The sequence below is a fragment of the Callithrix jacchus genome, chromosome 17, assembly GCF_049354715.1.
Source record: "Callithrix jacchus isolate 240 chromosome 17, calJac240_pri, whole genome shotgun sequence".
Lineage (NCBI taxonomy): Eukaryota > Metazoa > Chordata > Mammalia > Primates > Cebidae > Callithrix > Callithrix jacchus.
In genome coordinates, this window is record NC_133518.1 from 34,794,601 (window position 1) to 34,813,088 (window position 18,488).

General features: G+C 34.6%; 1 protein-coding gene across 4 annotated transcripts in view; it reads right to left on the reverse strand.

Annotated features, from left to right (window-relative positions):
• TSC22D2 (TSC22 domain family member 2) overlaps nt 1-18,488 on the reverse strand; it is a 50,379-nt gene that overhangs the window by 22,917 nt on the left and 8,974 nt on the right. For 2 of the 4 annotated variants that reach the window (XR_013528541.1, XM_035278575.3), the window contains exon 2: nt 11,940-12,011. The exons of the other annotated variants lie outside the window; for them this stretch is intronic. Coding sequence is in view for 1 of the 2 variants with exons in the window: in XM_035278575.3 (XP_035134466.2) it covers nt 11,940-12,011 (72 nt within the window). In the remaining variant the exon portion in view is untranslated. The remainder of the gene's footprint in view (nt 1-11,939; nt 12,012-18,488) is intronic. 4 annotated transcript variants of the gene reach the window in all.

Sequence of the window (18,488 nt, forward strand, 5' to 3'; positions counted from 1 at the left end):
TTCTCCTGCCTCAGCCTCGCAAATAGCTCGGGATTAGAGGCGCATGCCAATACGCCCGGCTAATTTTTTTTTTTTTTTGTATTTTTAATAAAGATGGGGTTTCACCATGTTAGCCAGAATGGTCTTGATCTCCTGACTTTGTGATCTGCCCACCTCAGCCTTCCAAAGTGCTGGGAGTACAGGCCTGAGCCACCACACCTAGCTGAGTTTCTAGACTTATATAGCACGCGTGGCTGGATCAGTAACATCTATACTGTCATTTAAGTGCATAAGACAGAATTCCATTTTTATATCTAAATCTTCATCTGTCTCTACTATTTCCAATTTTGAAAATAGACAACATAATGGCAAGAATTAAATTTTATTATGTGCTTTATATAACGGACGTAATAATGTATCGTATATAACAGTGGTCCCTATTGCTCATCTGTATATGAGCATGGAAGAAAACTGGAGGAAGATTTAATAGTGGCAAAAATCACTACATTAAAAATAGCATTCTAAATTTATTAAACTTTACCAGAAAGCTTTCAATTGCACATCTATTTTAATCCCTGAAGAATAATATCATTAATAACATTTTTTTGTCTGATTAAGAATGTACATTTAGATTTTTAGTTGTCAGTAACCCACAGAAAAGGAAACTCATAGATTTGTGGGCACAGTTTTGCCTAAATTAATCCCTCAATAAAATACTATAAAGGGGCAAAGAGGAAGGGGGAAAGAAAAAGGCCCTTATTGAGGATGATCAATATACACAAAACTATAGAAAACTCAAAGACAGCATTATAAATAAAGGAAACTCTGCAGCTATCTCAAAAGATACTTGACCCAAACATACAGGTTGGATCATGCTGTTACAGATTTTTAACTTTCAATGGAACTTTTCTATTAGACATGGTCACTTAAGTCTCTCACACAGCCTGAAAAACTATTCCAATTTTTCCAATATAATCTTTCCAAATGTAATCTCACAACACATTTGACTTCAATATAAATCATACAACTTTATTTTGTCTTCTGTCAAAGCACAGCCTTATAATGTAATCACCTGGTGAAGGCAAAAATCCATATTTATGAGGATCAATAGTAGTTTAAAGTTGTGATCATTTAATTAATGTATTACCAAATGTTTTTAGAAAGTTTTAATAAAACTCTTATCTCCTAACAACCAAAATACTGTAATAATTTAACAAATCTTTTGAAGATTTACTTTTTATGGGACAAATATGTAGTCATATTTAGTAAATACTTCCTGAAATACTTATCTACAATGCTGGTAAATTTGCTTGTCTGCAAGGCTTTGATGAAATGGTCATTTAAAGGGCCTGCTAACAAAAAAGCCTTGTTTTGGTAAATGCTTGGAAAGTCTTTTTGGAAGCTGAAATTAAACCAGTCATATGAAGCAGTTATTTTACTATGAAACTTACAGAAAAAAAATTTAAAAGTGTACATTACACAAATGTATGGTAAATTCAGGACTTAAGAGCTGCATACATTTTAGAAAATACGAAACTTATATATTAAAATTTTCCTAAGCATATATTTTCAAAATTAGTTGTTACCAAGTACAGGGTCATATTTCAAGAGTTTAAATCATTAGATTCCAACATATGGGACATCCTTATTAAAAATCTGAAATGAAATTGGGTAACTAAAGTGGTTACAGATGAACAGTGTTCAGATTAACCAGATATTCTTTCAAATTTATTTAAAATTAGAATTCTTCCTAATAATAAAAATTTAATGAGAAAACTATGCTAATATTATCAATCATAATCTTGAGTCTCTGGCAAGATTGCTATCAAAACCAAATCCTGAATATTCCCCTCTAGTTATTTATCATTTCCTTTTGTGAGAAGGTGAATCTACATTAAAAGAAAAAACACAGTGAAGGGGAGGAAGGTGGATGATTTATAATTTCCAAGTAATTACCTGAAAATTGATATGCTAAGTCAAACAGGTCTACAAGAGGTCCTAAAGGAACGTGCTTTTCTAATGAATGTGCTTAGCTTAGTAGTTTAATAGAACATTTTGTTTTCAGGTTTAACCACATTTCCTTAAAAAAATTCTGAAGATTCTACAAGGCTATCTACTAATATAGCCATATTTTCACCCTGCTGTTCAAAAAGTTCACTGCATTGTTTGGAGAAATCCTAGCCATGATAAACCAATGCCTGGTCAGAAATAACTTATTTTTAAATGGAGAAAGGGAGGAAATAGGCAACCCTATATGCCCTCCAATAAATTACACAGAGTTATTCCATAGGTTACATATTGAAAAAATAAGCTTCAAAATATTAAAGATAAATTTACTTTAAAAATTAGTACAAAATGCACCTAATAGACTAAAACTGCTAGGAAGACAGTATGTTCCAATAAATTAACATATAAAAAGACAGGCTAGGCACAGTGGCTCAGGCCTGTAATCCCTGCACTTTGGAAGGCGAGGCAGGTGGATTGCCTGAGGTTAGGAGTTCAAGAACAGCCTGACCAATGAGGTGAAACCCCGTCTCTACTAAAAGATACAAAAATTAGCCAGCATGGTGGCGGGCACCTGTAATCCCAGCTACTCGGGAGGTTGAGGCAGGAGAATCGCTTGAACCTGGGAGGCAGATGTTGCAGTGAGCCGAGATCATGTGCCACTGCACTCCAGCCTTGGTGACAAAGCGAGAATCTGTCTCAAAATCAAAAACGAAAAAACAAACAGAAAAAAACAAAACAAAACAAAAATCACATATAAAAAGACACACAACACACAATAACAAGAAACTTCATATATCTGTGGTTGAGCCAAGATGTAATTTAAGACACAACCGGCAATGCTAAAGACTAAATATACGTAAGTATACGTATACATACATGTAAGCATATGCACATATATACACATACATATATAAGCATATGCATATGTATATACACATATATAAAGTATTTGGTATTTATGCATTATATCAAATGCACCTATTGGTAGAATAAACACAAAATACACGGCTTAAAGAATTTCATTAATACCACTTTGAAAAATAGCTCTAAAGAAGATAGGCTATTGGTATTTTTAACATGTTTACTCTCAAATGCTTTATACCCTTGATCCTTTCAAAAGGAGCAGAAATAGCTTATAAAGAAGGCAAAGGAAAAAGATACTGAAATTAAAGGTAGAGCCCCCTCTAAAGATGGAAAATCAAAGTAAGTGGAAGCCAGTTACATAAAACTCAAATATACGTATAAGAAACTGCATGCTTTGTTAACAAAAAGCTGCATATTTGGGCTGGGCGCGGTGGCTCATGCCTGTAATCCCAGAACTTTGGGAGGCCAGGGAACGGTGGATCACTTGAGGCCAGGCATTTGAGACCAGCCTGTCCAACATGGTGAAACTCCATCTTTATTAAAAATACAAAAATCAGCAGGGCATGGTGGTGGGTGCCTATAATCCCATTTGGGAGGCAAGAGAATCACTTAAACCCGGAAGGCAGAGGTTGAAGTGAGCCAAAATCGTGCCACTGCACTCTAGCCTAGGTGACAGGATAAGACTCTGTCTCCAACAACAACAACAAAAAAAAAAGCTGCATATTTTTGACTCTCAGTTTATTAGTAATAGCCAATATAAAAGAAATAGAACATTTATTTATATACTTATTTGACTGAGAGAGAGTTTCACTCTGTGGCCCTGGAGTGCAGTGGGACAATCTCAGCTCACTGCAACCTCTACCTCATGGGTTTCAAGCAATTCTTGTGTGTCAGCCTCCTAAGTAGCTGTGATTACAGACAGGCATGGGCCACCACACCTGGCTAATTTTTGCATTTTTTTTATAGAGACAAGGTTTTGCCATGTTGCCCAAACATGGAATCCTGGTAAGAAGATTGAGTTCTCTGTACTACTCTTGTAATTTTTCTGTAAATTTAAAATTATTTAAAAATAAAGATTCAGACATTTCTCTTCTTTCTGATTAGAAAATAATATTCTCAAAATGTTCTAATCTTAAAACATTCTTAAATCTCTTCTAGCTTTAATTTCTATACCAAGCTGCAAGTCTACAGCTTCAGCAGCATCCCAAGTATTTTCACCTTGACTTTGTACCAGCTCGTCAACTCATCCAAAAAACAGCTGAGAAGAAAAACCTCATCACTACTTTCTCCTTCCCAAACAAATTATTTCACTAATACTTCCTAACAGAACCAGCATTCCCTCAGTCAATTAGTTTGGCACTTTGGAGTCTAGTTTGACGGCTCCCCTATCATGATTAATCAGTTGTAAAATCCTGTAATTCCTATCTCATCTCCATTGCCTAATTTAGGCTTCAATACCTTTCTAGAATCTCTGTCTCTAATCTAACCACTCTCCTTTCTTGTCTTCAAATATGTTATATACCCACCAAATTTAACTTTATCCTTATCATATAAGCCCAGTACTTTCAGAGTGATGCACAGTATTTTACTCTAACTGGATGTTCACTTTCCCTCAGTTCTTTAATTATGTATGACCAAATTCTACCCACCTTTCAGTTTCCAACTCAAAAGCCCACCTCTCTCAAGCTGTACTTGGGAGACATGAAGTGCTTACATTTCATATGACAGGTATCACTTTCAATTATGTGATCATGTATTTACCGTTTTCCATATTAAGACCAAGCTCACTGAAAGCAGTTACTAAATCTTCGTCTTTCTTCTAGTATTTACCTATTACAGGAGAACAAACTTTTGCTTAGTCATATAATTGCAAATTTTCCTGATATCTTCCCTTAGCTTCATTCTGAGCTACTCTAAAAAATTGAGATTTTAAGGCTTTAGAGTCTTTTGATTGGAAAAGGTGATCTAAAACCACTTAAGACGGCAACAGGAAAATCCCTTAAATAGCAAGTATCTGTAATTTGGCACAATAATACATTGTTAAAAAGACTATTTATAATATGACCAAGCATCTAATAATTTACTGAACTTCCCAAGCAGCTTTTCAGATTACTGTAGGCTTGGGTTTCTAACAGTTTTAAGTGGCTTCTTTCATCTTTCATTAAAGTCCCAATGACCTACATTCAATACACTACATACAACTGTATTTCTCTCCTACATACTACTCTCATTTCCACATCAACAAGAATTTGACTTGTATTTTGAGACCATCAATTTCATAACCAAGCACTGTGGCTTTTAAAAACTTTGAGGCCTGGTTCTCCCTATGGTCCTATGACTATGACCTAGACTGACGCCCATTTATATATAGTCCATGATTTCTAAGTGAAGTTAACCTTAATTTCTTCAGTCTGCAATGTGTGAGTTATTTTTCTCCATGTTACTCTACCTCTGCTTGGCACCTGGGAATGAAGAATTCACTAGTTTTTAAGATGCTTCTGAAATCATCAGCATGGTGATAACTGGTGCCTACTTATTTGTGGGGCTTCATTTACCACCACTATATATGGCAATTCTTATTTCCAAATTATCTTATTGTCATTTTCTTCTGAGGGAAGCTCTGTTGGTTTCTCTATTCAGACCAACATTTACTGCCTCTGACGTGGAATTCTTTCCTACAAGAGCGAACTAGTTTGCTAGCCTTCCATTCCTTAAGCAAATACACAGCTCTCTAAGGTTTACTGATAATCATAGCCAATAACGACAAAACAGAAGCAAAGGTGTTCAATTCCAACTTGTACTTACCGCTTTTCTTTTCCATTTAGGAAAGTGGGGGAAATAAAATCCCAGAGTAGGCATTTTAAATGTAACTGAAACTAAATTTCACTTAAAATCAACATCCCTGGTTAACAATTAGATAGTTTTATTATGTCTAGTGATGGCAAGACCATTTCCCAGAGGATCCATTTACTCATAGTAAGCTCACTCAGGCCTGCCTGTTGAAATACCCCAGATGTCCAAGTAGAGTATAAAGAAATTCGGTTTTCTAGTTAGTTTTGTATTTAGAACAAGTATTCTGTAGAAATGGACTAAAACAGATTAGTCACCATCATTTCTTACTCTAGTTCTAGAAACATCACCTAAAATCACCATGGTTTTTGTGGCACCCCTGTCATTTACCAATACTACAAAATGCCATTAACACACATAGCTAAGTATTTTTTCTACTATACTTAGTCAACGTCCCTGAATTCACATAAGTTCTTCCAATTTCTTGATTTCTGTATTTGTTTCAGTTAAATTTATAAATGCTGTCATCCACAACAGCTATCACTTTCTTGATTTAATGTCATCTGAACATAACCATGCCCTTATATTTCCATCTAAATCAGGGATCCAAATACGAGTTATATATATATATATAGAGCTTTCATCTGATCCTCTAAGTACCAATCTTTACCTACCCCTCTTACCCTGGGCCTTTCCCCTTCCCTCACTTAAGAACTACAGATGAAACTACGGATGAAAACATTTATATAATGTGATACAAAAGAGTCCTGTGAGAATAGTAATTGTAGTAAGCACTGCAGAAAAGGTGGAAATTTGAAGGCAACCTTAGTTAACTAACTCTCCACACCATTAAGACCAGACTTGTTACTTCACTATGTTCAATAAAGGAACAGTGCTATGTTACAGATTAAAATGGAAGACATGATTAAACACAATGTGGAATCCTGATCTGGATGCTGGAACAGAAAAAGAACACTTGAAAAAGTGGTAAAATTAAAATAATAAAACTGTAGTTTAGTTAATAGTATTCTATCAATGTTAACTTTTTTTTTTTTTGAGATGGAGTTTCGCTCTTGTTACCCAGACTGGAGTGCAATGGCGCGATCTCGGCTCACCACAACCTCCGCCTCCTGGGTTCAGGCAATTCTCCTGCTTCAGCCTCCGGAGTAGCTGGGATTACAGGCATGCGCCACCGTGCCCAACTAATTTTTTGTATTTTTAGTAGAGACGGGGTTTCACCATGGTGACCAGGATGGTCTCGATCTCTTGACCTCATGATCCACCTGCCTTGGCCTCCCAAAGTACTGGGATTACAGGCGTGAGCCACTGCGCCCGGCCCTATCAATGTTAACTCTCTAACTATTAAAATAAAAAACTTGGTAAAATTAAAATAAAATCTGCAGTTAATAGTATTCTATCAATGTTAACTTTCTAACTTTGATAATTGTACTAAGGTTGTATAACATGTTAACACTAGGAGAAGCTAGGTAAAGGACATATAAGAACCCTCAGCACTATTTTTGCAACTTTAAATCTAAAATTATTTCGAATTAAAAAGTAAAATAAGGAAGGAAGGACAGGAAGAAAAAAAGGAAGGAAGGAGGAAATGAAAGAAGAAAGGAAGGAAGGAAGGAGGGAGGAGGGAGGAAGAATAAAAAGTGATAGTCATTAAAAATCTATACTCTAATTTTTAGCTTCTTGGATTATCCTCTACTAGATGTGTTAGTGGAATAGGTTGAAATATAATCAGATAATAAATTATGTAAGTACTAGGTACAAATTAGTAAGGAATATATTGGAGTTGGTCACAAAATGGTTCAGGTACATATCCTCAAGATATTTATGCATAATTACTAAGAGAGAACACTTAACCAATACCAATCTCCAACAAAAAATCCACTTGAGTGATTCTTTAAAATTATATAGTCCATATCTACAACGCTGCAGAACCATACAAATGAATCTCAAAGAATCTCAAACATAACACTGGGTGAAAGAGGTCAGACACAAAATACATAGTATATGGTCCTACATATATAAAACATTAGAAATTAGGATGAGGAGGGGAAGTGACTGATGGGGGGCATGATGATGTCATGAAATGGGCTTATAATATTCTATGTCTTGATCTGGGTACTGGCTACATAGATGTGTTCAATTTGAGCTATATATTTACTAATGGTATACTTTTCCAATACAAATTATACTTCAATAAAAAATTTTACAAGTCCTATCACCAAGCATTCAAAAACTAGATCAGCTAAGTCGTACAACCTGAGTTTTACCATTTGGGATAACAACTACTGGTGATGTTAACGATGGACCCAAGCTTCTTAAGATGAGCCAAGCAAAATAAATTATCTCATACAGTACCAATGGTATTTATGATATAAACAGCTTGGTTCTAATTTATTCCTAGCTTCAAAAATAACATCTCACAGGGAACAATGATAGGAAATACTGGAAGCCTTTCCCGACACGAAATACTTGAGGCTATTTAAATAAGAACACATTTTTTTATCCAATAATTTTAAAATTAGAGGTAATAAATGTAAGTGAATAATCACCGTAGAAAACAATTTAAGAGATCATCAATTATCTAAGCCAAAAATTTAGGATAAACTTACTTAGACATTCATTTTAAGTTAGTAAACTATGTCTACTACTTTCCTTATTAACTTCTCTCTAAATACTGGTGCTATCATAAGGATAGACAAGCAGACTCAAGGGGATGGTGCATCTAGCAACTGCTGTCTCACTTGTTTCAACTACATTTATGCATTTCTTAATGAAGACAAAAGCCCTGAAAGTGCTTATCAATGGGGTTACAGCTTTATAAATTATCTGATTTCTTCCTTTAATCTAACTGAAGTTCCTTCCCTTTAGTACTCCTTTACTTTAGTGACCTGGTATTTAGAAGACAGTAAAATTGTTTGCTATAAATTCTTAGGCTGAGCGTTTGTAAACAAAGGACTCTCAATGAGAACCTGCTCCCCAGTGATCATCAGGATAGTGATGTTAAATTCTGCCAATTTAACAAAGCGATGCCAAGTATTAACTTTGGAAAACTGTTCTTTAGAAAATAGGAAGTCAAATTTTAAAGTTACTATTCTGAAATGCCATAGACTAGGATCTCACTAAAAATTAACTCCTCCATAGTAAGATAATCTCCCAGAAAGCTAACTATGGAAGCTATAGTATTTATTTTAATAAAGAGTCAACTCAAAACAGTTTGGGCTTCTGAAGAAAGGATTGGATTATGTTTGAGTTATCAGTATCTACTGTCCCTACATTTGAAGATGATTTCAGCTGATTGATTCCCTGAGGACTCAGCAAATGGCCAACAGAGAAGACAGAAACCAATGATGGCACCTACAGAAAAAAGGAAAGGAAGGCTTGAGGGTAGCTTCAATTTTAGTGCAATAACTGAGTAAAGCACTGGATATAAATGGAAGGAGAAAATATCTAAATATAAGCAGAGGCAGACTACTTGGTGAAAAGTCTATTAATTTGCTAATTCTAATTGAAATATGGAAGGAAACAAAGGGGCCATTAAAAAACTTTAAGTCAATATGAGAAAGGTACATTAGTTACTTATATTTAGATTAAAAGATATTCTGCTAAGCTGAAAGAATCCTGGGGGAAAAAGGAGATTCCCACCTTTCTAGTTAAGGAAAATCAAACTAGGGATATTCAGCAATTTAGGGCAGGTTTACTGAAAACAGGCACTTAAAAGCTGCTCCTACTGAAAATGATTTCCAACATTTCATAAATAGGAGCCTAAAATTTGTTATCTAGCAATAGCAGGATGAATTTATGCCTCAAAATAAATAGATAATATAGAAGATAATTAGGGATTTACAGTCCCTTAAATTCCCAAATGTCTCTCTTTTTTGAGACAGAGTTTTTCACTCTTGTCACCTAGATTGGAGTGCAATGATGCAATCTCGGCTCACTGCAACCTCCGCCTCCCAGGTTCAAGCAATTCTCCTGCCTTGGCCTCCTGAGCAGCTGGGATTACAGGGATATGCCACCATCCCCAGCTAATTTTTGTTTTAGTACAGATGGGTTTCACCATGTTGGCAGGGTGGTCTCAAAACTCCTGATCTCAGGTGATCTACCTGTCTCGGCCTCCCAAAGTGCCAGGATTACAGTTGTGAGCCACCACACTGGCCCATGTCTCTCTTTAATAGAATATTCCTGCAAACACCTATTTGCCAAATTTGTAGTAAAGTAAAAAAAATCCTAAATTTATAACAGTAAAAAATGAACAATGTAATTTGGTGATGTCCAAAACAAACAAGGTCAGAAGTTATATTTAATATTTTTTATAGCTTAACACACACAAATCTTCAACCCGTTTGCAAGGAATAAATGGTCTCACGATACTTTATTAGCTGATATACCTGTCAATAATTCTGTAGATATTTGCCAACTGAAAAGTATAGATTATTAAAACTAATAAAGTTAGCTATGACTGCTCCTTTCAATGGAAAATTTAATAAGCTAGTTGAAAAGTTAAAGGAAGCCACTAGTCAGTTTCTATTAGGTTGGGCTTGTCACCTTAGTACCAGCAATGCCAATTTACAATGAAGAATGGCTAATCTGATATTTTGATTACATTTAATTATATTTTGGCATTAACACACTGCAGATAAATATCCACTAACTTCTTTGGCTCTGGACAACAGGCTCCAAGGAGAAGAGAAAATATTTTCAACCCATGAGAAACTATAGATACAGCAACTTGCCTCATTTCTGATACCTTAAAAGTTTCTGGTATCTAAAAAAAGAAAACAGATAAGGAGCATTTAGCTGTAACAACAAATGATGTTCTGGCAACTTCTATAGTTGTTTTATTATGAAACAAAAGAAACCTTTTAATACTAGATTCAAATTATTAAAAATATAACTCAAACCTTTCTACGCTGATAAAAAATGTATCATTCATATCGACACCATGACAGCTCACAAATTAGCTGTGTGAAATAAATTATCATACATTTGAAAACTACTCTTACTACATTTCTAAATACAGGGCTATTTTTCCTTTTTCTAAGGGAAACTATAAAGCATACCCCAAAGTACTCACATTTTGGCTTCATTTGGAAAACTATTTGAATGATTAAACCTTCATATTTATTTTCATGTCACAATTTACATTTATGTATTAATTTAAATGGCTAGAGAACTTTTAAAAAATTTGTTTTATAAACACGGTATTACAAAATTTAAAACTTCCTGTTCTAAAAGTAACTCTTTAAAAACATTTCTGGAACATACCATCAAAAAGATACTGTTAGAAAATTTCCCTAGAGTGACACACACAAGCAAATCAAGCCGAAGAATTAAGACTGTTTTAGCATTTCTAGGCAATGTGTATCATGTCTTAATATGACATGTACATGCACTTAGCAATACTCTTTTCTAATGAAAGAGACGGAGTTGAGATCATGAGTGTTATCCAAAACTATGTCAGAAGACACAAACGCGTTGCCAGGCAGAGTTAAAAGAATCTAACAAGCTTTGTGTGAATTTAAAAAACACTGTTTGAGCTCAACTTCTATTAATTAAACATAAAATGATGGAGTGCTAACAAATATTCAGCAAAATGATTGAACAGAGCATACACTACTTAAAACGTGTTAAGCAGAAAGATAAACCAAAGTATCTTTTGCCATAAAAGATCTCCAAGACTTCATTTTGTATTTTTAAGAGTTAACAATAAAATCTGTATAGCATTTCTGTAAGAAAGCAAACTGTTGTAGGCGCTTACGAATCAGTAATGTAGACCTAGTGAGATCTAGCAAACAAATTTGAAGTTAAAGTTTCTTGCCAAAAATTAAACAACAATTACTTTGATACCTTGGTCTTGTTCCTCCTCCAATTTCATAATTTGAAATACCATTTTGCTTTCAATCACTATGGCTTTTATAGAAAAAACATAAAATAGCACAAAAATTAAAGTAACTGTAGATAGTTTATTTTATAGATGCATTTGCATTAAAATACACTGGGGAAAGTGACTATTTCATATCAAAAATTCAACACAATATGTGAACCCTTCAAAAATACAGAAATACTTAAAGTACACAGGATGCAGAAAAAAGAAAAGTATGTTTATTTTCTATATAGATTGTCCTTTTGGTTTATTTTGCTGCTTTGTCCCATGCTAGATACCATGTGAGTCCCCCCCTAAAATAACAAAGATCAGTTTTAATGACGAGAAACCAGTACAGTGCAAAGCAATTCATGCATACAGTTTTGCATGTATGCATTCCTTATGTAAGTATTCATACCTATCCCAGAGGCTCTTTGATTCCTGAAACGTGTTCAAATGGAACGCTTGGTAGAAAGCAGTTGAAGGATTCCTGTGAGATCCGAGAATCAAATGGAAATGAGGTTGAGAATGTACAGTAAAATCACTACTTTTCAAAAGAAGATGGAATATTTTAGATTTCTAATACACTGTAACTGTTTTAATAATAAAAAGATTAAAAAACCATGTAAGTTTGCTTAAAACAACACTTTGAAAGAAATTAAAAACTGGACAAAATCTAGCAGATCTCAACAATAATTCAGAATCACAGTTTTCAAATAAACAGGTAATGCAGAGCAAACTAAATACTAAGTAGCATCCAATTTTGTGTGTGTGTGTGTGTGTGTGTGCATATAAATATGACTAATTCATAGCCTAATCAACACTATTCTGTACCAAATGCCTTTATATATATCTACCTTGTTTAGCAGTTTAACAAGGCTGTTCTTAGGTAGTGTATTCATATAAAGTAAGTTACACTACTATCTTCACAATGTAAAAACTTTTCTTAGGCTCTGTTAAAAGTAGCAAGGGTTTCATAATTAACAATGAAGAGTTCTTTCCTGGGTTGGACTTCACACATTTCTACCTTCAAAATCCATTATTTTTATGTGTTTTTTTCTGGTCTTTCTAGAATTGTTTGGCAGCTTTCTAATCCTAGCACTGGTACAGTGCCACTTTAAGGGTTAAAAGCCTATTTATCATAATTATCTTTCATTTCTACCATTCTCTAGGGCTATCACCATAGAATCTTAACTGACGGGCTCTTCTGGACTATCTCATTAAGTATGATACACCTCGTATCTAGGGACTGGTTCCACGGGGAACCTCAGCACACTTCTTGGTCTCCCCTACCTCCAGTCCAGCCTGTATACCTGGGAGCTAACAAAAACTTTGCCACATAACTTTTAAAATTCTTAACACATGCTGTAGCAGAACAGCAGCAGTTAAGAATATGTTTGTTTATTATGTATCACACACTATTCTAAGTGCTTTACACTCATCAACTAAATTATGACAACAGCCCTACCTAAGAGGTAGGCAACATTATTATTCCCATCTCATAGATGAGAAAACTGGGCCAGACAGAAGAACTTGCCTTACATCACTGAGTTAGTAGGTGGCAATCTAGTTCCAGAGTTTATGCTCTTATACCATTACGCTAAACACATAGCAGTGTTAAATTCTGACCTCTTTAGTTCTGTCTCTTTATCCATTAAATGGTTATATTACTACCTAGCCTTGAAGGATGGCTGAAAAATTGAGACTATATGTAAAGTTCCTGGCATACAGTGAATGCTCAATAGCTATTATTTTCATGTACAAAATCAGGTTCAGATACAATATGGCAATTATGCGGTAGTCTTAAACGTCTGTGCAGAATTAACAGTACAATAAAAAAAATGACTTCCAAGATGCCAGAGAACCACCAAAGTAACTATTTGATTAATTAGGAATCTAATACGTATATTTCTCATTGTTTGCCCTACTTCAACTCCTTGCTATTCTTTTAACCCTTTCTCCATTTTTCTCCTAACTAGGTCTAAGGCAATCAAAGGCACTGATTAGACCTGCTAATAACAAGAAAAGCTTAAGAGGCTTCTAACTACTGTTTATTTAACAGCTTACATCCTCTTAAGATGTATCTGTCAGGGCACTTTTCTCATTGTATTTAGAAATCAGTCTGCCAAATCAAATGAAAACCAACTGAACTAATTGAACATTCAACTTAGGTTTTTTTTGTTGTTTCTTTTTGTTTAAAAAAAAAAAAAAAACAAAAACAGGCTTGCCCAGGAACACATGGGAACTAGTTTACTATCCTCAAAGGTCTGTTTGGAGACCTCTAGTTTAAATGGAGTGACTCAAAGAGGAAGGTAGTATATACAAGAGAATAAGAGAGAGTATACTTGGAAGTTATTCTGCAAGTCTAGAATTAAAAATTCATTAAAGAGTACTCGCAATATATTTATAAGGATGATATTCTTTAAAAGAACTTCATTATTATTTTTTATTATTTTTTTTGAAGACGAGTTTCACTGTTGTTGCCCAGGCTGGAGTGCAATGGCATGATCTCAGCTCACTGCAACCTCTGCCTCCTGGGTTCAAATGATTCTCCCACCTCAGCCTCCTGAGTATCTGGGATTACAGGTGCCTGCTAATTTTTTGTATTTTTAGTAGAGATGGGGTTTCACCATGTTGGTCCAGGCTGGATCTCACACTCCTGACCTCAGGTGATCTGCACGCCTTGGCCTCCCAAAGTGCTGGGATTACAGGCATGAGCCAATACATCTGGCCTCTTTAAAAGAACTTTAGATCCTCTGACTTTGGAAATGTAAATATTTAATTTAAATCAAATTCATATTCCAAGTAAATTGGTTCCAAATGAAGTCATATGACTTCAGTTATAAAATTCCAGCAGTTTTACAAAATAGTGAAATATTTCTCTTAAGTAAAATGTAAAAGTAAAAAAAGAACGTATTTGTAGATAGCAGTAGTAAACACTGAGATGTGGAAAGAACCTGTGAAATAAAATACTGTATAAATGGACCTAAGTTTTTAGAACATATTAGAATACACTTAATTTGCAAAAGCTGACTATGAACAATCACTCTTTCTACGTACATTCAAAGTGAAGAAGCCACAGTACATAGTTTTTATAGTACATAGCTATACAATCTATGTACTATATAAAACTTCAAACAGTCTAGATTTTAAGGATAAAAATTTAGACAGTCTTATAAGCTATGAAATTTTGTTTCTGGGATACTTCAACTGGGATGTTATACATAAACTGAAGAATTTGTAGCAAACAGAAACAATAATTAGTCTCCACACACTGATTAACAGGTATAGATTAAGGGAGTCAAGTCTGTGAAATCACTGATCAAGGAAGTATAAGGGAAAAGAGCCAGTTGTAAATATTGAAGGGCTTGATCATCAGAGAGACTTCAATTTTGGAATGGCATAAAATTGAGGAGATTAAGAGCCCACAGAAAAGGCTATTAATGGGATCATTTCAATGTTACAGTCTATGAAACCTGAAAGCATGAAGAGACAACTGAAATTAAAAATTTATTAGAAGGAAATGCTGACTTTTATGCAGCTGTGGTCACAAATTCTCTTCCACTCAAGAAGTAAAATTTGAAACCAGCTTTCTAATAGTTTATTTGATATTAATATAAATTACCATTCTAAATATAGAGCCAATGAAGCAATTTTAGGAAGACTGAGATGTAGTTTACACTTTACTTCAGCCACCTAAACAAAATTGCTGTTTTCCTATTTGTAAACATTCTTCAAAATCACTGAACAAAATACATTCTTTTCTCCCTACTTTATATAGTCAATATTCCATCACATTTTCAAATATGAGCTACATCAGAAAATGACTCAATGCATGTGGCATGTCTACCTGTTTTAGCAAGATACTGTCTTTGTAGCGTAACTAAGTACAACAGGGAGAATAAAACACAAACATTCCATACATCAAAACTAAGCTACAAAAATTGTCAAAGCTTAAAGCATAAGGTACTTCCAGCACTCAACAAACACCTCTTTCTCTTATCTATGCCAAAATTCGACTTCAGAGATCCCTAAATAGAAACCAGCGAAATACAATAAGCAGAAAATCAACAAGCACCATCTCCAGTACTATTATCTGTGGAATTTAAATGATTAAAAATATCCTTTAGGTAAGGGGTTATAAAATAACAAATCAGTGGCTATACTATGGTAGCCCTTCCTTCCTCTTAACCTATTTTCTGCCAAGTAATAAAACAAACTTCTAACTTTGGGAATATTCAAAAGCACTGGCTTTGGGATTAAAAGTCTGAATATGAGTCTATACTCTGTCACCAAATACCTAGATGACTCCAACTCTAAGAGTCTCAGTTTTCTTAATCCATAAGAAAGGGGGAAGAGACCACTTTCTTACAAATTGTTGAAGAGATCAAATGAAAGTCTATATACATAGGGCCTGACACAACTAAGCTTGCTTTGTGTTTAATATAGCATGTTAACAGTTTTCAAATTATGCTGACTATAAATCAAATTTTGTTAAGAGTATCTCAACAAGTACCAAGTGTTCTGTCATTATCAAGGTAATATTGAGACAAACAGAATACTTAAACTTGGAGCTACGTGTACCAAAATATTTAGCACATTTCATTAGATAAGAATTCTGATTTTTGGGGCTCAGTGCTCCCAAGGTATTCCCTTAACACAGCTTTATCATAGCATTATAATTTAACAAGCGACAATCACTAAAAGGATATCGAAATTGTTTCAAGATATATTTTAACAAAAGCTTCCAGAAACCTTCAATAGCAACTTACTATAAAAATCTAAATTTCTTATCATGACATTTAAGTCCTTCACTCTGGCTCCTGTCAAATTAATACCATTTTCCAAATGATACATTCTCACTCTTTCACATCATTATACAAACTGCCTTCTACCTCTGCATGGAAAGCTATGCAGTGACCTAATCTGAATGACCATTTTAAGATTTAGTTCGAGAGTTAGCCTCAAAAGAATGTACAAGTAATAATAACGGGTTACTTCTAAGGACAGAAAGAAACTGGGTGGTTGGAGGACAGAGGTGGCAGAGAGGCTTTCAATTTTACTCTTTTATGTATTTTGAGTTTTGAACTATATAAATACCTATGAAGAGAATAACTTTTAAACAGAAGTCAGTCTACTACCCACCCTCTCAATCCCAACCTGATCTGATGTTCCAAATTGTTCCCATTAGCACCTTATATTTACTCCATCACCACCTACAATATATGTCAAAGTATACATCTGATCATCATTTTCAAGATGAAAATGCTTGAGATCTAGGAAGGCAGAACAGTCTCACATTTGTATCCCAGTGCTCACTACTTGCAAAGCACCATGAAAGCTGAACTGACTGACATATTGTTTTAAGTGTTTTCTTGGGCAATCAACCTACTTAATGAGTATTTGCAAACTTTATTGCCACACAATAGTCAAGTGGCAGGGAAGGGGTGACAAGAAGAAAGTTTGCAATTCTCTCATGAAGCACACCTGAATGTATGGTCTCATATACATAAGGCTAGAAGGAATCTTAAAATTTGACAAAGTCTCAAAAAAGAAAAACAGAGAAGTTAAATGACTTGACCAAAGAAACCAGCTAAATGATAGAAGAGCCAGAACTGGAACACAATTCCCTACACTTCTTACAACATCATGACTCCTCTGGACTAAAACAACATCTCCTTTTTTCTGACTACATAAATACCATACAATTATACTTTCATGTTAAAATGGAAGAGTCTTGGTATGATTCATAGCAATGTAAATGGGTGATCTGGGAGAGCAATTTGGACACTGAAATATTAACATTTCTGTGATATACATTTGCCATATATATTATGTTAAAGATTGGTCAAATCGCTTGCATACATCATTTAATCCTTTAAAACTCTCCCAGGTAGGTATAATCCCCATTTTTCTTTTTGTTTCTTTTTTTTTTTTCCCCGAGACGGAGTTTCGCTCTTATTAACCAGGCTGGAGTGCAGTGACACGACCTTGGCTCCCTGCAACCTCTACCTCCCAGGTTCAAGTGATTCTTCTGCCTCAGGCTCTCGAATAGCTAGGGTTACAGGCATCCATCACCAACATCACTAATTTTTTGTATTTTTAATAGAGATGGTGGTTCACCATGTTGGCCAGGCTGGTCTTGAACTCCTGACCTCAGGTGATCCACCCACCTCTGCCTCCCAAAGTGCTAGGATTACAGATGTGATTCCCGCCCTCAGCCCAATCCCCATTTTTCATAAGGGGAAACAAAGGATCTATGCCAACTAGCTCAAGGTGAAATGCAGCAGTTAGATTTTAGCCCAGGTATGTCTGACTCCACTGTCTCTGTAATGGTCACTCATACATGTTAACACATAATTAAATACACTATTGGTTTTATTCGATCAAAACAGATCCTCCGTCCTTTGTTTTGTCTTCAAAGACTAGCTAAAACAGTACACCAAGCAAAGATTTGTTTTGTTTAACATACAAAACCACTTGATAAAAACTAAATAGTACTCTGTTTTAGAAATTAATGGGTTTTGCACTTTGCTTTGGGAATCCTTTATCCATATTAAATGATAAACTTGTGTAATAATAAAGACGAACAGCCTAAAACTAAAAATAACATTTAAAAGTATGCCATCATTATTTGCAATAATTGACACATTAATCACAAACTCCATCTTCTACATAGCAATATTCTTTTAGTAAAGGCTTATAGAAAAAGAAGCTTTAAGTAATTTAACATTTAGACTTTACTTATTTGTCTTGCCTACTCTAATAGTAGGTATATGTTCCAGGCAAACACTAATAAAATTAATTCAGTTATCTGCAGAATTTTCACTTAACATCAAAATTAAATGTACAACTTAAAAGGATGGAAGCACTTTTTTTAAAAAAAAAAATTAGCTTGGGTACAAAAGAATCAAACTAAGTATTGATTATTTAAGTCTAATTTGAGGCTTTAAATATGAAAGGTAAG